Source organism: Dipteris shenzhenensis, chromosome 33 (assembly GCF_047967505.1).
Source record: "Dipteris shenzhenensis isolate YYH24624 ecotype China chromosome 33, Dip_SZ_1.0, whole genome shotgun sequence".
In the NCBI taxonomy this organism is placed as follows: Eukaryota; Viridiplantae; Streptophyta; class Polypodiopsida; order Gleicheniales; family Dipteridaceae; genus Dipteris; species Dipteris shenzhenensis.
In genome coordinates this window covers 6,310,100-6,328,758 of record NC_141628.1, presented here as the reverse complement: position 1 = coordinate 6,328,758, position 18,659 = coordinate 6,310,100, and the positions used below count along the sequence as shown (strand labels likewise).

The following is an 18,659-nucleotide window of genomic DNA, read 5'->3' as shown; positions in this document are numbered from 1 at the left end:
CGAGGGAGATCCGGAGCGCATGTGGTAGATGAAGCTGTGTGTAACCCGGAGGTGTGATGAAGCCCTCCTGTGAGATCTGGAGGCAGTGTCGGCGGTAGAAGTCGAGCTTCACAGGAAACTCGAAGTGAAGAAACCATGTCCGCCAAGGTGGAGCTGGAGCAGATCCGCTCGAATGAGCCGGTTGACCTCCTGGTCAGTGGGGGAGAGGGGAGATGGTGGAGCGTCGAGGCTGTACTGAAAAGGAGGCAACCGGTCTAAGTCGAGGCCCAGTCGGGTGAACCAACTGGAAAGACGACTATACCAGCATCGCTAGTCCCCATCAACGGATAAGGCCACAGAGGAGGATAGGGCTAGCCAAGGTAGGCGGAGGCGATCGTCGGCGAAGGAGCTGAAACCCCTGACTCTGTGGAGATAGGTGATAGCCTGAAAAGCCACATCAAGCTGTAGGGGTGAGGCGCCGAACTCTGCTAGAATGATCTGGTGTGGTACCGATGGTTTGCTGTGGATCATCCGAGCCAACATCAGTATCTGTAGGCGCTCGACTCGAGCCACTCTGTGTCTGAAAGGTCGACTCCCCACCAAGGGCTACCGTACATGCCTGCTGGGCGAACCAAAGAATCAAAAAGGAGAGACTTGGTCCGCGGGTCCTGGAAGTGGGAGTGGTAGCACTGTCGCTCCAGCCTGGCAAGAGCGGCGTGTCCCTGACTGATCCTGGCCTGCATGGCCGGGCGCATCGTGAAGATCGGGCCTGAGAAGGCAACGCCCAAGTATGTGTAAGAGTCAACTATCTCAACAGGGTCGCCGACGAAGAGAAACTGCTCTCGGTGCATAGCGGGTCTGGAAGTGTTGAAGATCATCACCTTGGTTTTCCCAAGGTTGACCTTCAAGTCATGTGTATCACAGAAGACCTGAAGTCCATCCACGTGTCGCTGAAGACCAGTAGCAGAAGAGGATAGTAGTACTACATCGTCTGCGTATAGGAGAATCTGGATGACAGCCTCCGCTAGAGAGCAGCCTCTGCACCTCCGAGTGTCCTGATGGTGGTCTCGAGCTCGTCGATGTAGAGGCCAAATAGAGTCGGTGACAAGGGACATCCTTGTTTGACTCCGATAGTGCTTGTGATCTCTGGGGTCCAGCTGGTGCCAATCCTGACCTGCCCCATCACCTGCTCATAGAGAGCTACTACTGCCCAGATAATCACCGAGTCGTATCAATATACTCTCTGTCTCCTGTGTCTGGCCTCCTCAATGATCCCTCTAAGTGTAAAAATGTGATCGTAAGTCGAGTGATCTGCCCTGAAGCCGGCCTGTCCGGATGCCCTGAGCCCCTGTACCTCTGCATGAGCACTAACCTCGCCATCTAACACTGATGCATAGATCTTGGACATAACATGTCCAATCATAATGGTCCTGTAATTCCCTGGATCCATGGGATCTCCTACTTTGTGGATGGGTGTGATAGTCTTCAGGGTCCAGGCTTTGGGTAACCCGTGGCAGACAGCTTCATTGAACAGCGTTGCCAGGATGGGGGCTAGAGTTTTGATGCCATAGGCAACAAACTCTGTGCATAGGCCCTCATGATCCTTAGCTCGGCCGTTGTAAAGCTTATGCGCTGCGTGGGTGACTCCCTGGGTTGTGAAGAGGATACAAGAAGTGGGGCGGGGGGTGGCTGAGAGGTCGGGTGGAGGCTGCTGATCAGGGATATCATAGAGTGTACGTGCGTAGGAGTGCCATAGGGAAGTGTCTGTGAGGGGGGAGGGGATCGGCATTCTAGGAATTTCCTCTAGAAATCCTTGGAGTTGCTACTAAACAGAATATTCAGTAGCGTATCCTCATTCTGGCGCAGGAAGGCTAGCTTCTTGCGACAGACTAGTCGACGATAATTCCTGGTGAGACGTGGGTTGGCCCTAGTGTTTCGTTGGGTCGTGAGTCGGAGTGTGCGGCGTAATGCTTTGCACTCGTCATCATACCAGCTGTTGCAAGGGGTGGAGCCAGCGGGTGGAGGGTGAGTGGACCGAGTAGTGGAAGGAAAAATGTGGCGGGCTGCATTGTGAAGGGAGTGGGTGATAAGGGTGGCTCGGTGATCTAGAGAGGGTATGGTGTCTATGTGTCTGAGGAGGGAGGCTAGGTGGGCTGAGTAATTAGGTGGAGGTTATGATCAAAGTGTATATCATGATAGGTAGTGTAGTGCGGGGTGTGGCTGGGAGGGGCTCGGGGTGCAAGGATATGAAAGAACAGGTAAGTGTGATCAGCTCCTGGGGGTAAGGGTGCAGTGCGGAAGTCAGTGATCTGTGGGGCTAGAGCAGGAGATCCCAGAATGTAGTCGATGACACTGGCTCCTCCACCATGTGGGAAACATGTGAAACCAGAGGAGGCAGGTCACCGGTCTAGTCCATTGTAGATGACCAGATCATGTATACGTCCAAGGTCCAAAAGAGCCTGCCCATACCCAGTAACGGGAGCGCGACTGTCAGCCGAGGAGCGGGGGAAGCCCGAGTCCTCTGTGTCCATCTCAGGTAATAGGACCGGATCTGAGTGGAAGTCCAGGAGTGATGTCTGATGTGCACCTGTCCTTGCGTTGAAATCCCCAACTAGGAGGACCTCTCCACGTCTGGAGAACTCCACAATGTCTGAGTAGAGATCTAGATAGGGGGATACCCCCGTATCCTCACGAAGCATCCGTGCGAAATGTGACGTCTCAGGAGGAAAGTAGCAGACTGCAATAAAGAGGTCGTGTGTGGAGGGACGTCGAAGTCGAAGCCATAGGTAACGAGCATGGACATCTCGTCTAACCACGGATATCAAGCTCGTGAGCGCTGAACGAAGGAGTACTGCAACTCCGCCTGACCCTCGGACCCCCCCAGAGAGAGAGAGGAGCATGGAGGAAGAGACATGGGGAAAAAGAGAAAAGAGAGGGGGGGTGGAGGAGGGGGAAGATAGGAGAGTGCAACAGAGAGAGAGAGAGAGAGAGAGAGAGAGGGGGGGGGGGGGCGAGAGAGTATGCTCTCCATTTTTGCTCACACTCGCCAAAAAATGCACCCAGCATTTCGTGAAGCATAAAGGTCTCCTTCACAAATACTTGTCAAGGTCACATTTCGTGAAGCATAAAGGTCTCCTTCACAAATACTTTGTCAAGGTCAATCACTCCATCCGTCTTCTTCATAGGTATGAAATGAGCCATCTTACTAAGTCTATCTACAACAAATAGATTGTATCATGTCCTCCTCTTGTAGTAGGCATACTTTTAAGGACATCCATAGAAATGGATTCCCGTTTTCAATTAGGATATCTAATGGCTCCATCTCATGCCAAATCCTTCTCTGCTCAACTTCCACTCTTTGATAGTATAAGCACCCATTTGCATATTTAATTACATTTCTTTTTAACCCAGGCCATAAGAATGACTTTCTTACTTTACATATGCTTTATTGAATGCAGCATGGCCATTGTAAGGAACATCATTATAGTCATTATTCTTTTTCTTAATTTATGGGAGGTCATGTATGCACCATCCCTTTTATAAAATTAGATTCCCACTCACATTCACATAAAAAAGAATCACTATTATTTACAAGATTTTGCAAAATAGGCTGAAAATAAGAGTCATGAGGGAAAGCATCTCAAAAATCATCAATGAACTCAAAATAAAAAATAGATATGGAATTGCAAAAATGGTCTACAATTGAGAGCATCTAAATTCCTCTCTTGCAATAACTTTAATTTCAAATTCCTATTAGCAAAGAAGCTCCATCCATTGTTTGATCGAGATTGGGCAAATGAGTACTTCAAACTCTAGCGATCAGTCCTTTAAGTTAGCTCAAACTTAGGATCCAAAAGAAACTACAATCAATGTTTCAATGCATGAACTATAGCCACTAACTCTAGACCATGAGTGGGATATTTCTTTTCATGCTCCTTAAACTTTTCTAATGCATGTTCAGCCATGCTCCCATCTTTCAATAAATCGAGTCGCATCGCAAGTGACTGTGAAAAGCTTACCAAGTTCTAAAATTTTTAATGCAATTGTCAATTTCTTTGTTTTTAATCATTTCAAAAGCAAGTTGACATTGATCATCTCAAATGAATTTATTTTCCTTCTTTGTTAAGTTTGTAAAAGGTGAAACAATCTTAGCAAAGTCCTTTATATGTTTTCTTTCATATCTTGCGAATCCAAGAAAACTTTGAACCTCTTTTACATTCTTTGGAATTGGCCACTCAACAATTGCTAGATACTCAATTAACTCCTAAACAAAGAAGCATTTATGTAAGCACATGAATATGGCACGAGCATGTATCAAACCAAAGTGTAGGATCGAACATTCCTACTGCCCATAGCGAGTCTTGAACAGCCTTAAATATATCCTCTTCTTTTATTCGAATTTGGCGATAACCAAATCTAAGATCTATCTTAGAGGATACTTTAGTTCTAGATAATTGCTTTAATAGCTCAGTATATCTCGAAAAGAGGATATTTATTCTTTATGGTTTGCTTATTCTGTCCTCTATTTTTTCTTGATTATTCAGTCCTCTATAGTCTTCGTTGAAAATAAGTGCTCCCCATGGAGACAAACTCGGCATAATGAATCCTTTCTTGAGCAAGTCCTTTAACTGGAGCTTTAAGTCAGTATATTCTTGCTATGTGAATCTATATGGCACTCTAACATGAGGGGATACTTCTAGTATCAACTAGGGCATGATCAAGAGGTCTAGAAGGAGGCATTCTAGGGAGGTAGACACATATTTTATGTATCAGGACTAGACACACCGTCCTTCATACCCTCTTTTTGTAGAAACGGTTAGCTGGCTCGTTTTGAGATTACCACCGTTATGCTCATTGTATCAGTTATCTTTAGTCTCATAGACCTTCACGGTCTCCTGAAGACTTTAATAAACTTTCTTTCTTTCTTTCTTTCTCTCTCTCTCTCTCTCTCACACACACACACACACACACACACACACACACTCCTATTGTAGTATTGTCAATGTTATGGCACTAGTCTCTCTCTCTCCCTCATAGATCCATTGGTCTTCCAAAGACTTTAATAAACTTCCTTCCTTTCTTTCTCTCTCTCTCTCTCTCTCTCCATCTATCCATTTGTCACATTCCCATTGAAATAATTCTTTTTCTTATCATTGTTATTGCACTATGACTCTCTCTCTCTCTCTCTCTCTCTCTCTCTCTCTCTTTCTTTCTTTCTCTCCATCTGTCCATTTGTCACATTCCCATTGAGTTTTTTTTCTTATCATTGTTATTGCACTATGACTCTCTCTCTCTCTCTCCTTTAATATTTATTAGTTTTTCTTGTCATTGTTATTGTGCTATGACTCATTGATAAAATTTTCTTTTCTTGTCAATTGATAAAATCTGCTTCATCATCTAGCCTAAGAAGTCGAGCTGTTTAATTGTATCTGGCGAGCAAGCTCTTCAATAGAATTGCCTTCTGGTCTTCATCTTCTACCTTTGAACCAAGCTCATGAAGTTGTTTCAGAAGAGCTTGTCAAATAATTCTTGTTTGAGAGTAGCTTTCAAATGTCTCATCTTTACCCCAAACAGAGCCTCTAGAATGGTTCAATTGTCAATAGTAGACTTCATAACATCTAGGTGATGAAAATAGTCCTCTCCAAGTGTTTTTCCCAGCATCCCAATTGCTTTGTTAGTATCTTTCTTCCAGGCCTTCTTATTTGCTTCATTAGTGGTCGGCTCTTTTTTTGCACCAAAGACTATTCCCCATAAACTCTTATGCATGAGCCACAATCTAGTTGATAGTTGTCAATTCTGCCCATCGAATTTCATCATAGATGCGTCATATTTCACTTTCTTTAGAGAATCCATGGATGTAAAATGTCATGCACTTCTAACTCGGTCAGAAGGAGTTGACCACACATGTTGACCAACATGTCAAGAGGTCTCTTACACTGCCTTTGGTTGTTGCTTATCAATTTCTTATATTTTCAAGCCATGAATCATCTGTTGTCAATATAGATGCTTGCCAAACTGTGTTTCTTTATCCCACTTATAAACAACAACACTAATACCTCACTGCAAACATTAAAGAACCCACAGCCAGCTCGACCCTCAAAACCCATCAAGCTCTAAACTCACAGGCTCACACTCTAGTCTCACAGTCTCATAGGGCTAGTATGCTCTAATACCGATTGTTAGAAAACTAAAATAATGCACCTTTTATCATTCACAAAGTTGGAAGTGACATCCACTTAGCATACACCCTCACACACACTCAAGAGAAATACCACATGAGATATAATGAAATTGCAATTTTTCTAATTGACTCTCATCACATGTAGAGACTTCTCAGGTCCAACACCTCGACAAAAGGACCCAGAATAGTTGCCACAAAGCTTTGTAGAAGAGTGCAAGCATTTGGAGGCACCACCACCAACATCAATTCACTTCTACCACTTGTATGCCATGCATGTGAAGCCATCTCAGCTAGCCAATCTCCTCTCATCTCATGCATGGAACAATCACTACGGACAATCGAATTCGCAACCTCCAATCACAACACTTTTTTTACACCCCTTCAAACCTTAGACAAAAATACACCTTCCCATGAAGGAGAACAATAACTAGCATTCCCAACATGTGGTGCCAAGATCCCGTATTTCAAGGCTAGGATGTTGTTTCAAGTTTTTGGCCCATGGGAGGGGGTTGGAACATGGGTTGTGTGGCTCAAACCCCTTCACAAGGCATAAGGAAATATATGTGTGGTTAATAAGATATTTGAAAGAATAATGCCTCAAGCAAACAATGTAATGCACGTGGATAAAGGAAAGACTAATCCCATAAGCATGGGGTGCTTGAAATGTTTAAGGTATATTTAAAATTACATGTGGAACGTGTCTCCTAGTCCCTTTTAACCTTGTGGCAACAAGGTCCAGAAGTGTAGTCTAGAGCAACAACAATGAGATCATTGTGTAAGTAGATTAGTAGCAAAGTTGCACTTGTAATATCTTGATCCTAAAAGGTGGTATGATGAATATTAAAGGATGAGGATAGCCAAAATCCTCTCTAGAAAAGATCCAATCATACTTGTAAAATCAGGATCTAGAGAGAGAAAGACTGAAAGCCTACAGTTTTTGAGGTCCCTCCACTCAAAAGGTCCCTCCACTTTGTGTAGAGACCCAAAAGTTCCCCCCACTTTGTGTAGAGACCCAAAAGGTCCCTCCAAAAAGTGGAGGGACTCTTGTCCAAAAGGTCCCCTACAAAATAGGTCCCACCTTGGAGGGACCTATGGATTGTGTAGAGACCAACATGTATAAATCTCTCAATGGAATGAATCTCTCACTCTTTGAGGTTCAGTGTTCAAGCTCATGTGATAGATATCCATTGCGTGCATGCTCTCTTACACTATTTTGTTCTAGATGGCCCTACCCTTGTACACTATTGTGTTCATGATATCTCCATTGCATTCACGCTCTCTTACATTATAGTGTTCTAGCATGTCCTCACCCTTGTATTCCCTCCTCCTCCTCCTCCTCCCTTGTCCCCTCTCCCAAAATGTTATCATTGTCTCTCTTAATTCTAGGTTTTGAGGGTGTTGGTCACCTATAGTTGTGGCATTGCCCATTGTAACATAGGTGTTCATAAGTGTAGCATAGGTCCTCGAATCATATTCCGATGAGAGGTGTAGGCTAAAGCGTGGAAAGAAAATCTCATGCGTGCATGGGTGAGAAAGCGGGCTTGATCACCACAATGGATGGAGGCCTCGCCTCCATGAGAGTTTGATAGTTTAGAAGGAGGACTACAGGGTTTGGAAGGGGATAGGCTTGAGAGAGCTATCCAGAATTTCCAGGGTTCAAAGAGTGTTGCAAGCTTTAGGAGGAGTCCCTACATAGAAGTGCAAATTAATGAGTGCTAGAATTGCTGATATGGTGTAAAATGGTCTGGAAAAATACCCCATAGCATGGAGCTTTTGTGTGTGTAATCTGGGTTTCCAACCGGGGTCAATTTGGGTCCCAAATGGGTGACTTATGGTCCTTCAAAGTTGGGGTTAATTTTAGGGTTTTAGTGGTCTTTAGAACTTAAGTCTAAGTGTGAATGGACCCTATACTTAAGGAAACATAGTCACACTAACTACTTAGTCACATACAAAGAAGGCCGATGAAGAAGAGCAAGAACTATGAGAAGATCTCCTAGAAATAAAACCACACCTAGGCTAACATATGCTCAAGAAGGCAAAACAATTCACGACATGATGCCCCTAATGAGAATATTAACCAATCAGGCCTTTGACAAATGGGGCATAGACTTGTGTAGAAAGCATATATGATGCTCCTATGAATACCATCATGGGTAGAGAAGAGCTAGTGTACTTTGAGAATGTAGTTGACAAGCTAGATTGGAAAATTATTATGAATGAAGAGATGGACACTTTGTAAAAAACAACATGGATTTATTTAAATTGCCACTTGGAAAGAAGGCATTTGCAAACAAGTGCACATCGATATGGCCAAGACTATGGTGAGACTTATGATTCAATAGCAAATATGGACTCCATAAGATTTTGGAATCTAGATATCACTAGCCACACTTAGCCAATGGAATGTGTACTAGCTAGATGTCAAGAAGGCTTTTCTCAATGGCTGGTAGACAAGGAAGTCTACATGCAATAACCATTAGCATATGTAGAATAGGGAAAAGAGAGGATACCATCTCAAGAAAAGTCTCTATGGCTCAACACAAGCTCCTAGAATTTGGTATAGTAGAATTGACAAGTATTTTTTTTATCTAGGATACATCAAGTCCGATGCATATCATACTCTATACTACAAAATTCAAAAGGAAGACATAATGAAGCAATCACAATGGAAATGTGCATGACATGGACACATATTCATTTTTCTTGCAAAAATGACATAGATACATGATAGAATACCAAGTCATGAACACACTTAAACATTTAGACAGTGGAGTCTACACAACAAAATTGAATACAATAGGCAATCTATTAATCCTTCACTTCTATTGAATAGAATAGGCAATCTATTAATCCTTCACTTCTATTGAATCAAACTCTTCTTGATACGACCAAGCCGCCTCGGCTTGCAATGAACACTCCCTATCATGGCAAACTCAAGTCAGAGGAAGAGAACTTGCCACACTGCTCTCTTGTTGTCTTCCCTGGCTGTTACAATCATATCAGTACCTAAGGAACCACCTTCCAAAAGAGTGTGCACTCAATGTGCCAACCTCCATCTCCTAGTTGGTTGTGTGGCCACAATCAACTACACCTCTGTGAAATCTTAGTACTTGGCCAACAATACCGCTTCCAACTGAGGTTGATGCTCAGTGACCACGTGCATGTTAGCCTAACATAAGGGATAACACCTTACCTCTGCTACCCTTTCCCATGTCCCCATGGACTAGTAAGAACTAGCTACTGCTCGAACATAGAGGCTCTAGGGTTGAACCCTGGTGGTCATCGATGCCTTGTACGAATGGGAGGTCGGGGATGAACTGGATGCCAGGATGAACTGACCTCATCTGCTATCAAAGTGTGGATATGGGAATGTGGTGGCTCAACATTAAAACAGTGCCCCCTTGGTGGTCAAGAATAGATGTTGCTAATATTAACAGGAGGCTACTTGGGGTTATTGAGCCATTCCATCAACTAGGCTTCCGCTAGTAGAGCTTCAGATGGTGGTACATCAATATCCAGTGTCGTTGCAAAATTGGTATAATAGCACTAACCCGCTCCTACCACTTCATGCCAAGATCCTTACATAAGTTGCAAATATTATCTTGCATAGACTTAGCTCCGTTACATGACTACTGATTAACTTCTCGAGATCCCGCAAAAGGTTGCTATAGTAAATGGATAGCTCAAGCAAAGGGGCTTCGGTAGCTAGTGTACTTGGGCTAGTATCATGGTCTTGCAAATGTTATGCTATTGTTGAGCATGCTCCTCGACAAAACGATTGAATTTTCTTATCGCTCGGTTGTATACCAAGACTATTAGCTGTATGGGTTCCAAAACCCCTTGGTGCATAAAGTGTGGGTAAGCAAACATCTTGATTTCTTCAGTCTTCTGGTACACCTGATAGTGGATGAGTATCTCCTCTCGATCCAAAAATGCGACACAAAACTTTCATGGTGGGAATTGCAATGGGGAGATCCTTGGCTGGCAAAATGGGCTCAACCTCCATTGTTTTCTCTATCTGCACCCCTATATCTGATGTCTTCACCAAAAACTAGACTTGCACTGCTGCATGCTCAAAACTTTGGTTGATCTAGGTGGCATGCTCAATACTCTCTGCTCGGCCTACTACGCGCAACATGAGAAGGGCTTGTGGTGAAATTCCTTCTGCTAGCCTTGTCCGCAAGGCACCTCCCCCTGCAGCGGAGTGCTAGCCTAAGGTGCCTACTTGCTTGCTCCAAGTCGCAAAATGAAGCCCACTAGTTTGGCCATTGGTGTCATCATTATTTGGTAGCTTTTTGCGAGGCAAGTTGTCAGGATGCTTTGTCCGGGACTTGAAGGAGACAAATTAAGTGTTGGAGCTGCTTATACCACTCCAACATGGCATGCAATCTTGTATTTTCCTCCTTTAATGCCTATACCTCTATGGCAACCTCCCTTAGGCATGCATTCTCTTGCTCAAGAGTCTCGAGTTAGGACCAAGGTACCTGCTACTGCTGATTTTTTGAGACCTATTTCTACAAGCATGGTAGGGCATGTTGTATTTTCACATTTTCCCTAGCAATAGTAATAATGTTTTCTTGGGCCTTACAAGATCCTTCAGGCGATCCACCTTGTATTGCAGGCTGCCATAGTTTGTCTTCATTTCCTTGTGTGCCTGCTGCAACTCTGAGTGGGCTTGAATCATCTCGTCATAAATTGCCTTCTTGACCTCCAACTACTCCTACAGTGACATGCACTCGGCGGTCAAATCCTCCTCGGCTCAGTGACATGCAATCGGTGGTCAAATCCTCCTCAGCTCAGTGTAGGCTGGTAGTTTGCTCTATAAAGAATATTGTTACCTCCTCTCGGTACTTCTCTTGTAGGAATAGCTTATGATCAAGTACCTAGGGATGGATCCAATGAGTGGCTAGGAAATTTAGGGCTTGCATCGCATGCACCGTATTTTCCATGAGCCATTGGCTCTCTGTGGAAACCCGATCCTGATGATCATCTTTTGTAAAAAGGGGGTCTAGGGGAAAGGGTTCCACATGTGTGAGGCTCTGAAGAGGGGCAAGAGGTGGAGGCAAAGTAAGTGGATCCAATGATTATGAGCTACCTCCTTGTTGCTTGGCCTTTTGTGAAGGCTATCCATCACTAGCTCGAACTTCCTGCTCCCTAGGCATTACTTTGTTGTCCTGTGCTCTTGCCTTGGCCTATATTTCCAGGTCCTTGGAGGTTCCCTTAGTGCTTTTCCCCTTCTGATTATCTTGCTTTTGTCCCTAGGTGTCCTCCACATTGTTCCCCTCCGGTCCTTGGGTCTTTTCTCCCTCCTGCTGCTAGGTGAGCTACTCTTCTTCCTCCTACTCCCCAACCTATTCCTTTGGTACCTTTTGCTCCTGCTCCTTAGCATGTTCTTGATGATCTGCCCCTTGCTCATCCTGTTTGTGTTCCTCTTGGATATCGGATCCTGTTGTGCTCCTGATGGTGGCCCCCAACCCTGCTTGAGAGAGGCAGTGTACCAGATGGCCAAGGCACTTGTCCAGTTACCAACTGATGGTGCAACATTTAGATATGTGGGCTGAGTTTATAGTGGGTTTGGTCCTTGTTCACTGCTCAGAACTAGTTCTTGAATTCTTTTTCAAAGATTGTGAACCAATCAACCATCACATTGTGGTGACTATGTGAGCCACCTACCGCCTTGGCACATATCCTACACTCTTCTTCAATCCGATGAACTCGGACATAAATTTGCAGGTGGTATTCCACGCCAACTTAAAATTGGTTTTGATAGGCCCCAACTTAGCAGTGTAGAGTAACGCAAGCATACCCTATACCCTTTTTCAAATTCTTAGGCACAATATGTCGATCATGCTAGGCCTTCCTTCTGCACTGTATTACTATCTGTGACCTAGCTCAGAGACATAACTCATCTAGGTGGTCTAGTTGATGTTCGATAGCAATCCAAAGACTCAAAACAATAAATTCTATGGGAACAACTACTAAGCCGAAGGCCATACAAAAGGGTGTAAGACTGGTAGTTACCTCGTAAGCACTACGATAAGCCCATAAAGCAGAGTGTAGCTTTGTACCCAATTCACCTTTAACAAACTGTACTATCTTAGTGAGGATGACTTTTAATGTTTGATTAGTTGACTCAGCTTCATCATCACCACAAGCGTAGTAAGTAGTTGAGATTGTATGCATAATTTTGAATTTGGTTTTGACTAGTTGCATCACATCATTGCGGAAATGTTTCCCTTGATCACTGACAAGATGCAGAGGGCATCCATACATGCATGTAATATTTTCAAAGAAGAACTTATTAGTACTCCGAGCTAAGTTGTCTCAGAGTGCCTTAGCTTCTGCCCACTTAGTAGCATAATCAATGGCAGTGATGATATATTTCTTCTGAGTACACCTGGCTGGTTTAAAAGGATCAACAAAATCCAAACCCCAGTGCTGAAAAGATTCCCATGGCCTTGTAGGCTACAGTGCATAGACTGTTTAGCCAATAGCTGCCTAGTGCATTAACGAACATCAAATTGCATACACTTGGTCTGAGCACTTTAATTAAAGTTTAGACCTACTTGTAACACTTTTCTTGCGGTCAAGTCCCACAAAAGTTTTCGATGAATCTTTAACAAAATCTAATAAATCCCATAAAAGAACGTAAGTGAATTAAGTTTTGAGGCTTAGGCATTTGTTGTATGGCTTTAATTTTACGTGGCTTGGTTCTGATACCATCCTTGGAAATAACATGGCCAAGTAGTATACCAACTTGGACATGGAGTACACTCTTAGCTGGATTTAAAAAGATACAACTTTTCTACATCTAAGAAAGACCTTCTCCAAGTATCCAAGATGATCGATATCTGAGGAATACACACATAAATCATCTAAGTAAATAGCAATGAGTTTGGTGAGGAATACACAAAAAATCATCTAAGTAAATAGCAATAAGCTCGGTGAGGTAATAAAGTTTCAACCATTAACTTCTAAAAAGTTGACGGGCCATTTCTCAATTGAAAAGGCACCCCATTTTGTAATAAAGATAATTTTTTGTTGATCTTCTAGAGCCACTGTAATCTGGTTATACGAACTATAATCATCCATAAATGAGTACATCTCATGTCTTGTAGCTTGATCCAAAATTCCATCAATAAGGGGTATAGCAAACAGATTGCGAACTATCTGGGCATTCAACTTCCTACATAGACTCGGAGTTTGCCATTTTTCTTAGGTACAACCACAATAGGAAATAGCCAATCACTACTATCAATGGCATATATAAACCCAGCACGTAGAATTTGATCTAGCTCAGCTTTCCCTTGCTTGGCATAATTAGGATTCAGTCTATACCTTTGTTGCCATATTTGTTTAGCATCTGGCACTAACGGTATCTTATGTTGACACAACTCAAGAGGAACTCCCCTTAAATCTGTATAGCTCCATGCCCTCTCCATGAAAACACATCCTTGTATCTGACAAATAAATCTCTTGTCATTCCAAGTTGCTTGCAAGAAAGATTGGCGCTCACCACTATTATAGTCGGTGATCTTATGTGCCAAGATTCAATTCTTGTGTAGGCTCTAGAACTAACTGTTCAACACCAAGTCAAGCAATAGTCACTGGTATCTCAACAATCTCCCCTTTTCCTTCAATATCTTCAGTGAAATTACTTAGAAAAAGATCCTTTTGCTTAGTAATCTGCTCATCCCTTAACTTCTGCTGCTTGATGTTTGCAACCACTTGAAAAATGTCTAGGTTGACAGCAATTCGGACCTTTTTGAGGATTAGTCGGTATGTTTTTTGCACCTTCGCTCCTCTCCAAGGCAACAGCTGGTTTAACAGTTTCTCATAGGTTCTAGTTGGGTTGACTATTTCTGGCTTGCACAAATCTACTGGGTACATCCTGTGATTAACCAACCTCACATAAACTTGTCATCTGGAACTGTACTCAACTGATTGATAAGAGCTCTCATCCTAAGCACAAAGTCTTGAACAAATTCTCCCTTGTTTTGATTTAGTTCACTGAGCTTTGTCCTCACATCCTCCTCGTTAATCTCATGTTGGAACCTTCGCAAGAATGAAGATACTGCATACCAATCACGAAAATACGAGGGAAATACCCAATCAAAAACTGACTGAACCACCTTTGAGCATTTTTAACTAAGGTACATGGGAAATAGTCCATATACTCTTCATTTGTTGTTGCACCATTGATGTGACAGACATGCAAAAAACTCTACAAAGTGACTAAAAGGATCTTTATCGTCTGTGGCTTCGAAGTTTTAAAACTTTACCTTGATATTGGAGCTGAACTTAAAACTTTTTGCTCCAAAATCTGAGTAGGCAGTTCTCCCGCACGGAAGAACCAATTCGCTAGCTCCCCACCTATCATAACCACCTTTAAGTTGTGAGGTCATTGTAGATTCCTCTTGACTTAGTTGGTACTATCGTCAAGCCTCAAGGGTATAGCTTGACGTATCCCTGTCGGCCAAGTAATATTTTATGTTGTGAGAGGAACCTGGGAGAACTGCCTTATCTGCTCTTCATTCACCTCAGATCTTCGGTTGTGCATCTCTCCATCAGAAGCACCCCTATCTTCACGACAATAGATTCTTTGCCCATCAGCTGTAGCCGATCTTCTATCTTCAAGCCTTGTTGCCCAAAGTTTTGGTCAAGTCCATCACGTCACCAAAATTTGGGGGGGAAAAACACGATGTGTGTGTGTGTGTGTGTGTGTTTTATTGATTTGCACCAATCTTCATGTATTTTCGGCTTCCCTTGGAACCGCCACAATGGCAAAAAGTGCTTGTGCAACAAATAGTGCAGGTGCGCGTGGTTACAGATGTGCGAGCCACGGGTGCGGGCCATGCCTAGTAAGCCAAGGGTTGGCTAAGATAACCGTGGTTTGTTTGAAGAGGACTGTTGAGTAAGGAGTGAGAGATGTGGGCATTTTTCATTTGTTGACATCGCAGTTCGTCTTCTCCATTTCATGATCTGCTCGCTCCAACGATGGCGTTATCCCTCCGCCAGAAACAAACAGGTTCGATTACATGCTTCCTTTCTCATCGCTTCCGCTTCACATCTGCTTTGATAGACGAGAAATTGGATGGATTCTTCCTTTTCCTATGAAGAAATCGGTCGGATCCTTTGATGCATCATCGTAGTCTAACAGATCCAAACCCGATCTGCTTTCCCATCCCGGCTTGTTTTCCCCCCATCGGGAGTCCCAGACCTTGTGAATTCTCAGCCCTTCGTTTTTGCTATGCCTTATGACAGCCGCCGCATTTTCAATTGCACGGAATACTCCCAGTTTTTACATAGAAGAAAGCGAATTTTCTGTTCTATTTTGAGTGGTGTGATGTTTCCCGAAACAAGAAGAAGGTCTTTTTGCAATGTGTAGGTTATACTTGTGTGGCCTAAGTACACAAGGGGTGCTAAGTTCAGAGATCTTCTAGGCTGTATGGAGTAGAATAGAGGAAGAAGATGAGGATCTGAAAGCCTGATTGTTTCGTGGCTCGAATGAACATATCAGTGATAATCCATAGACATATGAACGCACGATATGAGCAGTCATATGAAGTAGATCAGTAAAACACTTCCGAGAGCCCTTGCAAATGCTGAAGACAGTCTGTTTTTTTATGAAGCAATCTATGGTAGCAAAAGAGAGCTTTAAGCTGCATCAAGTGCATAAGACAATTTTAGGGACATGAATGCGATTGTGCTGAAGCAAGGGCATTTTGTTTTAAGGGAGGGTTGGGGTTCCTTGTTTCTCTGGTAGCCCACATTTCCACTGGAACTGGAGCCCTTTTATATGTCCGATGATTTCTGGAGTTCTACGCAGTTGTGACCAATAATTAACCCCTATATTGAAAGGCGTGTCATCTTTCTTTTGAAAACAGTACTCAATTCCCAGCTACTACTGGTACAGGGATCTCGTTCATTGGAAAAGCTAGTGATACTGGCACATACGTTACGTTCCCAAGATAATTTAGAGTGTATGCTCGCTTTAAATATTGTATTTTGCAAACGATTGTATAATCTGTGACTTCAAAACTTAAGTTGCATGTCAGTACTTAAAATATCAGGATTTGAACTGTTTGCCCCTCAAAAGGGGACATGCCATCTGGCAGAGAATTTCTACTGTTGCACTGGTTCTTTATGGGGTTGGTGGCGGTTGATTTCTAACATGCATATGGTCATTTTTTTGTGTCATTTTTTATAAGACATGGTTTTGTTTTTTATTATTTGGAGTGCTTTTCTGTTAATCAGATCTTAATTCAAACTTTGAATTCACTTGCAGATGCCATAGTAAAGATGCTGAATTTAAACCATCCTGTTGTGAGCGGGAGCACAGCTGATGAAGAAATCTACAAGATTCTGATCTTGGATCGCTTCTGTCGAGACATTCTGTCTCCTTTGATCCGAGTTAATGATCTTCGTAAACATGGCATAACTCTTTACTTCACCATTGACAAAGAGAGGCAGACTATACCAGATGTTCCAGCTATATATTTTGTCCAGCCCACTTCCTCTAATGTTGAAAGAATAATAAAAGATGCATCAAAAGGAGTCTATGAGAGCTTTCATCTGAATTTTTCCTCGTCTCTCCCTCGTCCTTTTATGGAAGATCTTGCTGCCGGCACGCTCAAAGGCGACTGCATCCAGCGCATCTCTAAAGTTTATGATCAGTACTTGGAGTTTGTGACTCTGGAGAATGGCATGTTCTCTCTGGCCCAGCCACTCTCATATGTGCAACTAAATGATCCCCAAGCCCTGGACAAGGACGTAGAAGCTGTTGTAGAAAGTATTGTAGATAAACTTTTCTGCGTAATGGTGACACTTGGAGTGGTCCCTGTCATTCGTTGTCCAAAGGGTGGACCAGCAGAGATGGTTGCATCACAGCTAGACTCTCGTTTAAGAGACCATCTGGTTTCCCGGAACAACTTGTTCACAGAGGCTGGGCATATTGGCAGCTCCTTTCAGCGCCCGCTTTTGTGCATTTTTGACAGGAATTTTGAACTTTCAGCGGCTGTACAGCATGTGTGGAGCTATAAACCTATGGTGCATGATGTGTTGAGCATGAAACTAAATAGGGTTGTGCAGGCTGGTAAGTCATATGAATTAGATGATTCTGATGCTTTTTGGGTTGCCAATGGTAGTGCAGCATTTCCAAAAGTTGCAGAAGAGGTGGAGGCACAATTGAACAAGTATAAGCAAGATGTAGATGCAGTGAATAAAAGGACAGGAAGCAAAGGAGAGATTGATTTTGATGAGCAAGCGATGATTGGAAATACAAAACATTTGATGAGTGCTGTTAATTCTCTTCCAGAGCTGACTGAAAGGAAAAGAATGATCGACAAACACACAAATATTGCAACTGCATTGCTAGGGGAAATCAAGACCAGATCTTTGGATGGATTTTATAATTTAGAAGATGACATGCTTGGACGAGGAAGTGCTGACAGAAATGCATTGCTGACTCTTTTGAAAGGGAAGGGCACAAAGGAGGATAAACTGCGAACTGCAATTGTGTATCTGTTGTCTTTGGAGGTTACGCCTGCTGCAGATATTGAAGCCATTGAGAAAGTTCTTAGAGAGGCGGATATAGACCTCTCATCTTTCCTGTATGTCAAGAAAATTAAGTCTTTGAATATGACTCTAGCAGCTGCAACTGCTGGGAATAGAAGCAATCTGGTTGATTGGGCTGAAAGGCTCTACGGACAGTCACTTAGTGCAGTCACAGCTGGTGTGAAGAATTTGTTGTCAGGGGGAAGGCAATTGGCTGTCACGAGAGCAGTGGAAGCACTGATGGAAGCGAGGCCTGGTCCTGAAACAGAAGCATACCTTCTCTTTGATCCTAGGGCTCTGAAGACCAGCTCTGCAGCTAGAGGTCACATACAAGGGCCTTTCAAAGAGGCAATTGTATTCATGATTGGGGGTGGAAACTACAATGAGCATGCAAGCTTACAAGAGCTCACACAACGACAGCAACCTGTAAAAAGTATTATTTATGGAGCAACTGAGATTCTTACAGGTAAAGAGTTTGTAGAGCAACTTGGAGTTTTGGGAAAGAAAATGGGTGTTGGGGGAACCCCTCAACCCCCTTGAAAGTGGAATGTAAGCTCTTGCCTTGTAAAATCTACATTAAATGACATCGCGGATGAACTCAATGCTATAATAAGTGAGATCACTTTGTATTTTGAGAAACTTTGTTCAAGTTCAGCAGGTTGCTTCAGTTGTTTACCGTGTTGCAATTGTGTTTTGGTTTGTGTGTTTTCTTTCTTTGGATCTCAAGAAACCTTGTCAGGAAATCAAGTTTACAGATGTAAGGAAGCCTGGAGATCCAGGGGGTTCCCTAGGAAGACTCATGATTATAAGATCCAAATTTCTTAAGCTCAAGCCTTGTGATTGGTCGCCTCATGCTTGCTCTTTAACCCCTCAAAATGCATACCATAGGTTTGAACCTAAGGCGATCAAGGCTTGTGATTAATGAAGCTGACGGAAGGCCATT

General features: G+C 43.1%; 1 protein-coding gene across 1 annotated transcript; it reads left to right on the top strand.

Moving 5' to 3' along the window:
* Positions 1 to 15,059: 15,059 nt before the first annotated feature.
* ATSLY1 (Sec1/munc18-like (SM) proteins superfamily) lies at positions 15,060 to 18,361 on the top strand. Its single transcript, XM_087372016.1, has 2 exons — positions 15,060 to 15,188; positions 16,449 to 18,361. The coding sequence occupies exons 1-2, from the start codon at positions 15,158 to 15,160 to the stop codon at positions 18,254 to 18,256; spliced, it is 1,839 nt and encodes a 612-aa protein (XP_087228142.1). The 5' UTR covers positions 15,060 to 15,157; the 3' UTR covers positions 18,257 to 18,361.
* Positions 18,362 to 18,659: the final 298 nt, after the last annotated feature.

Coding starts and splice junctions, on each gene's coding strand:
- ATSLY1 (XM_087372016.1), top strand. CDS start 15,158: ATGGCGTTATCCCTCCGCCAGAAACAAACAG. Junction 15,189..16,448: donor CCTCCGCCAGAAACAAACAG/GTTCGATTACAT, acceptor ATTCACTTGCAG/ATGCCATAGTAAAGATGCTG.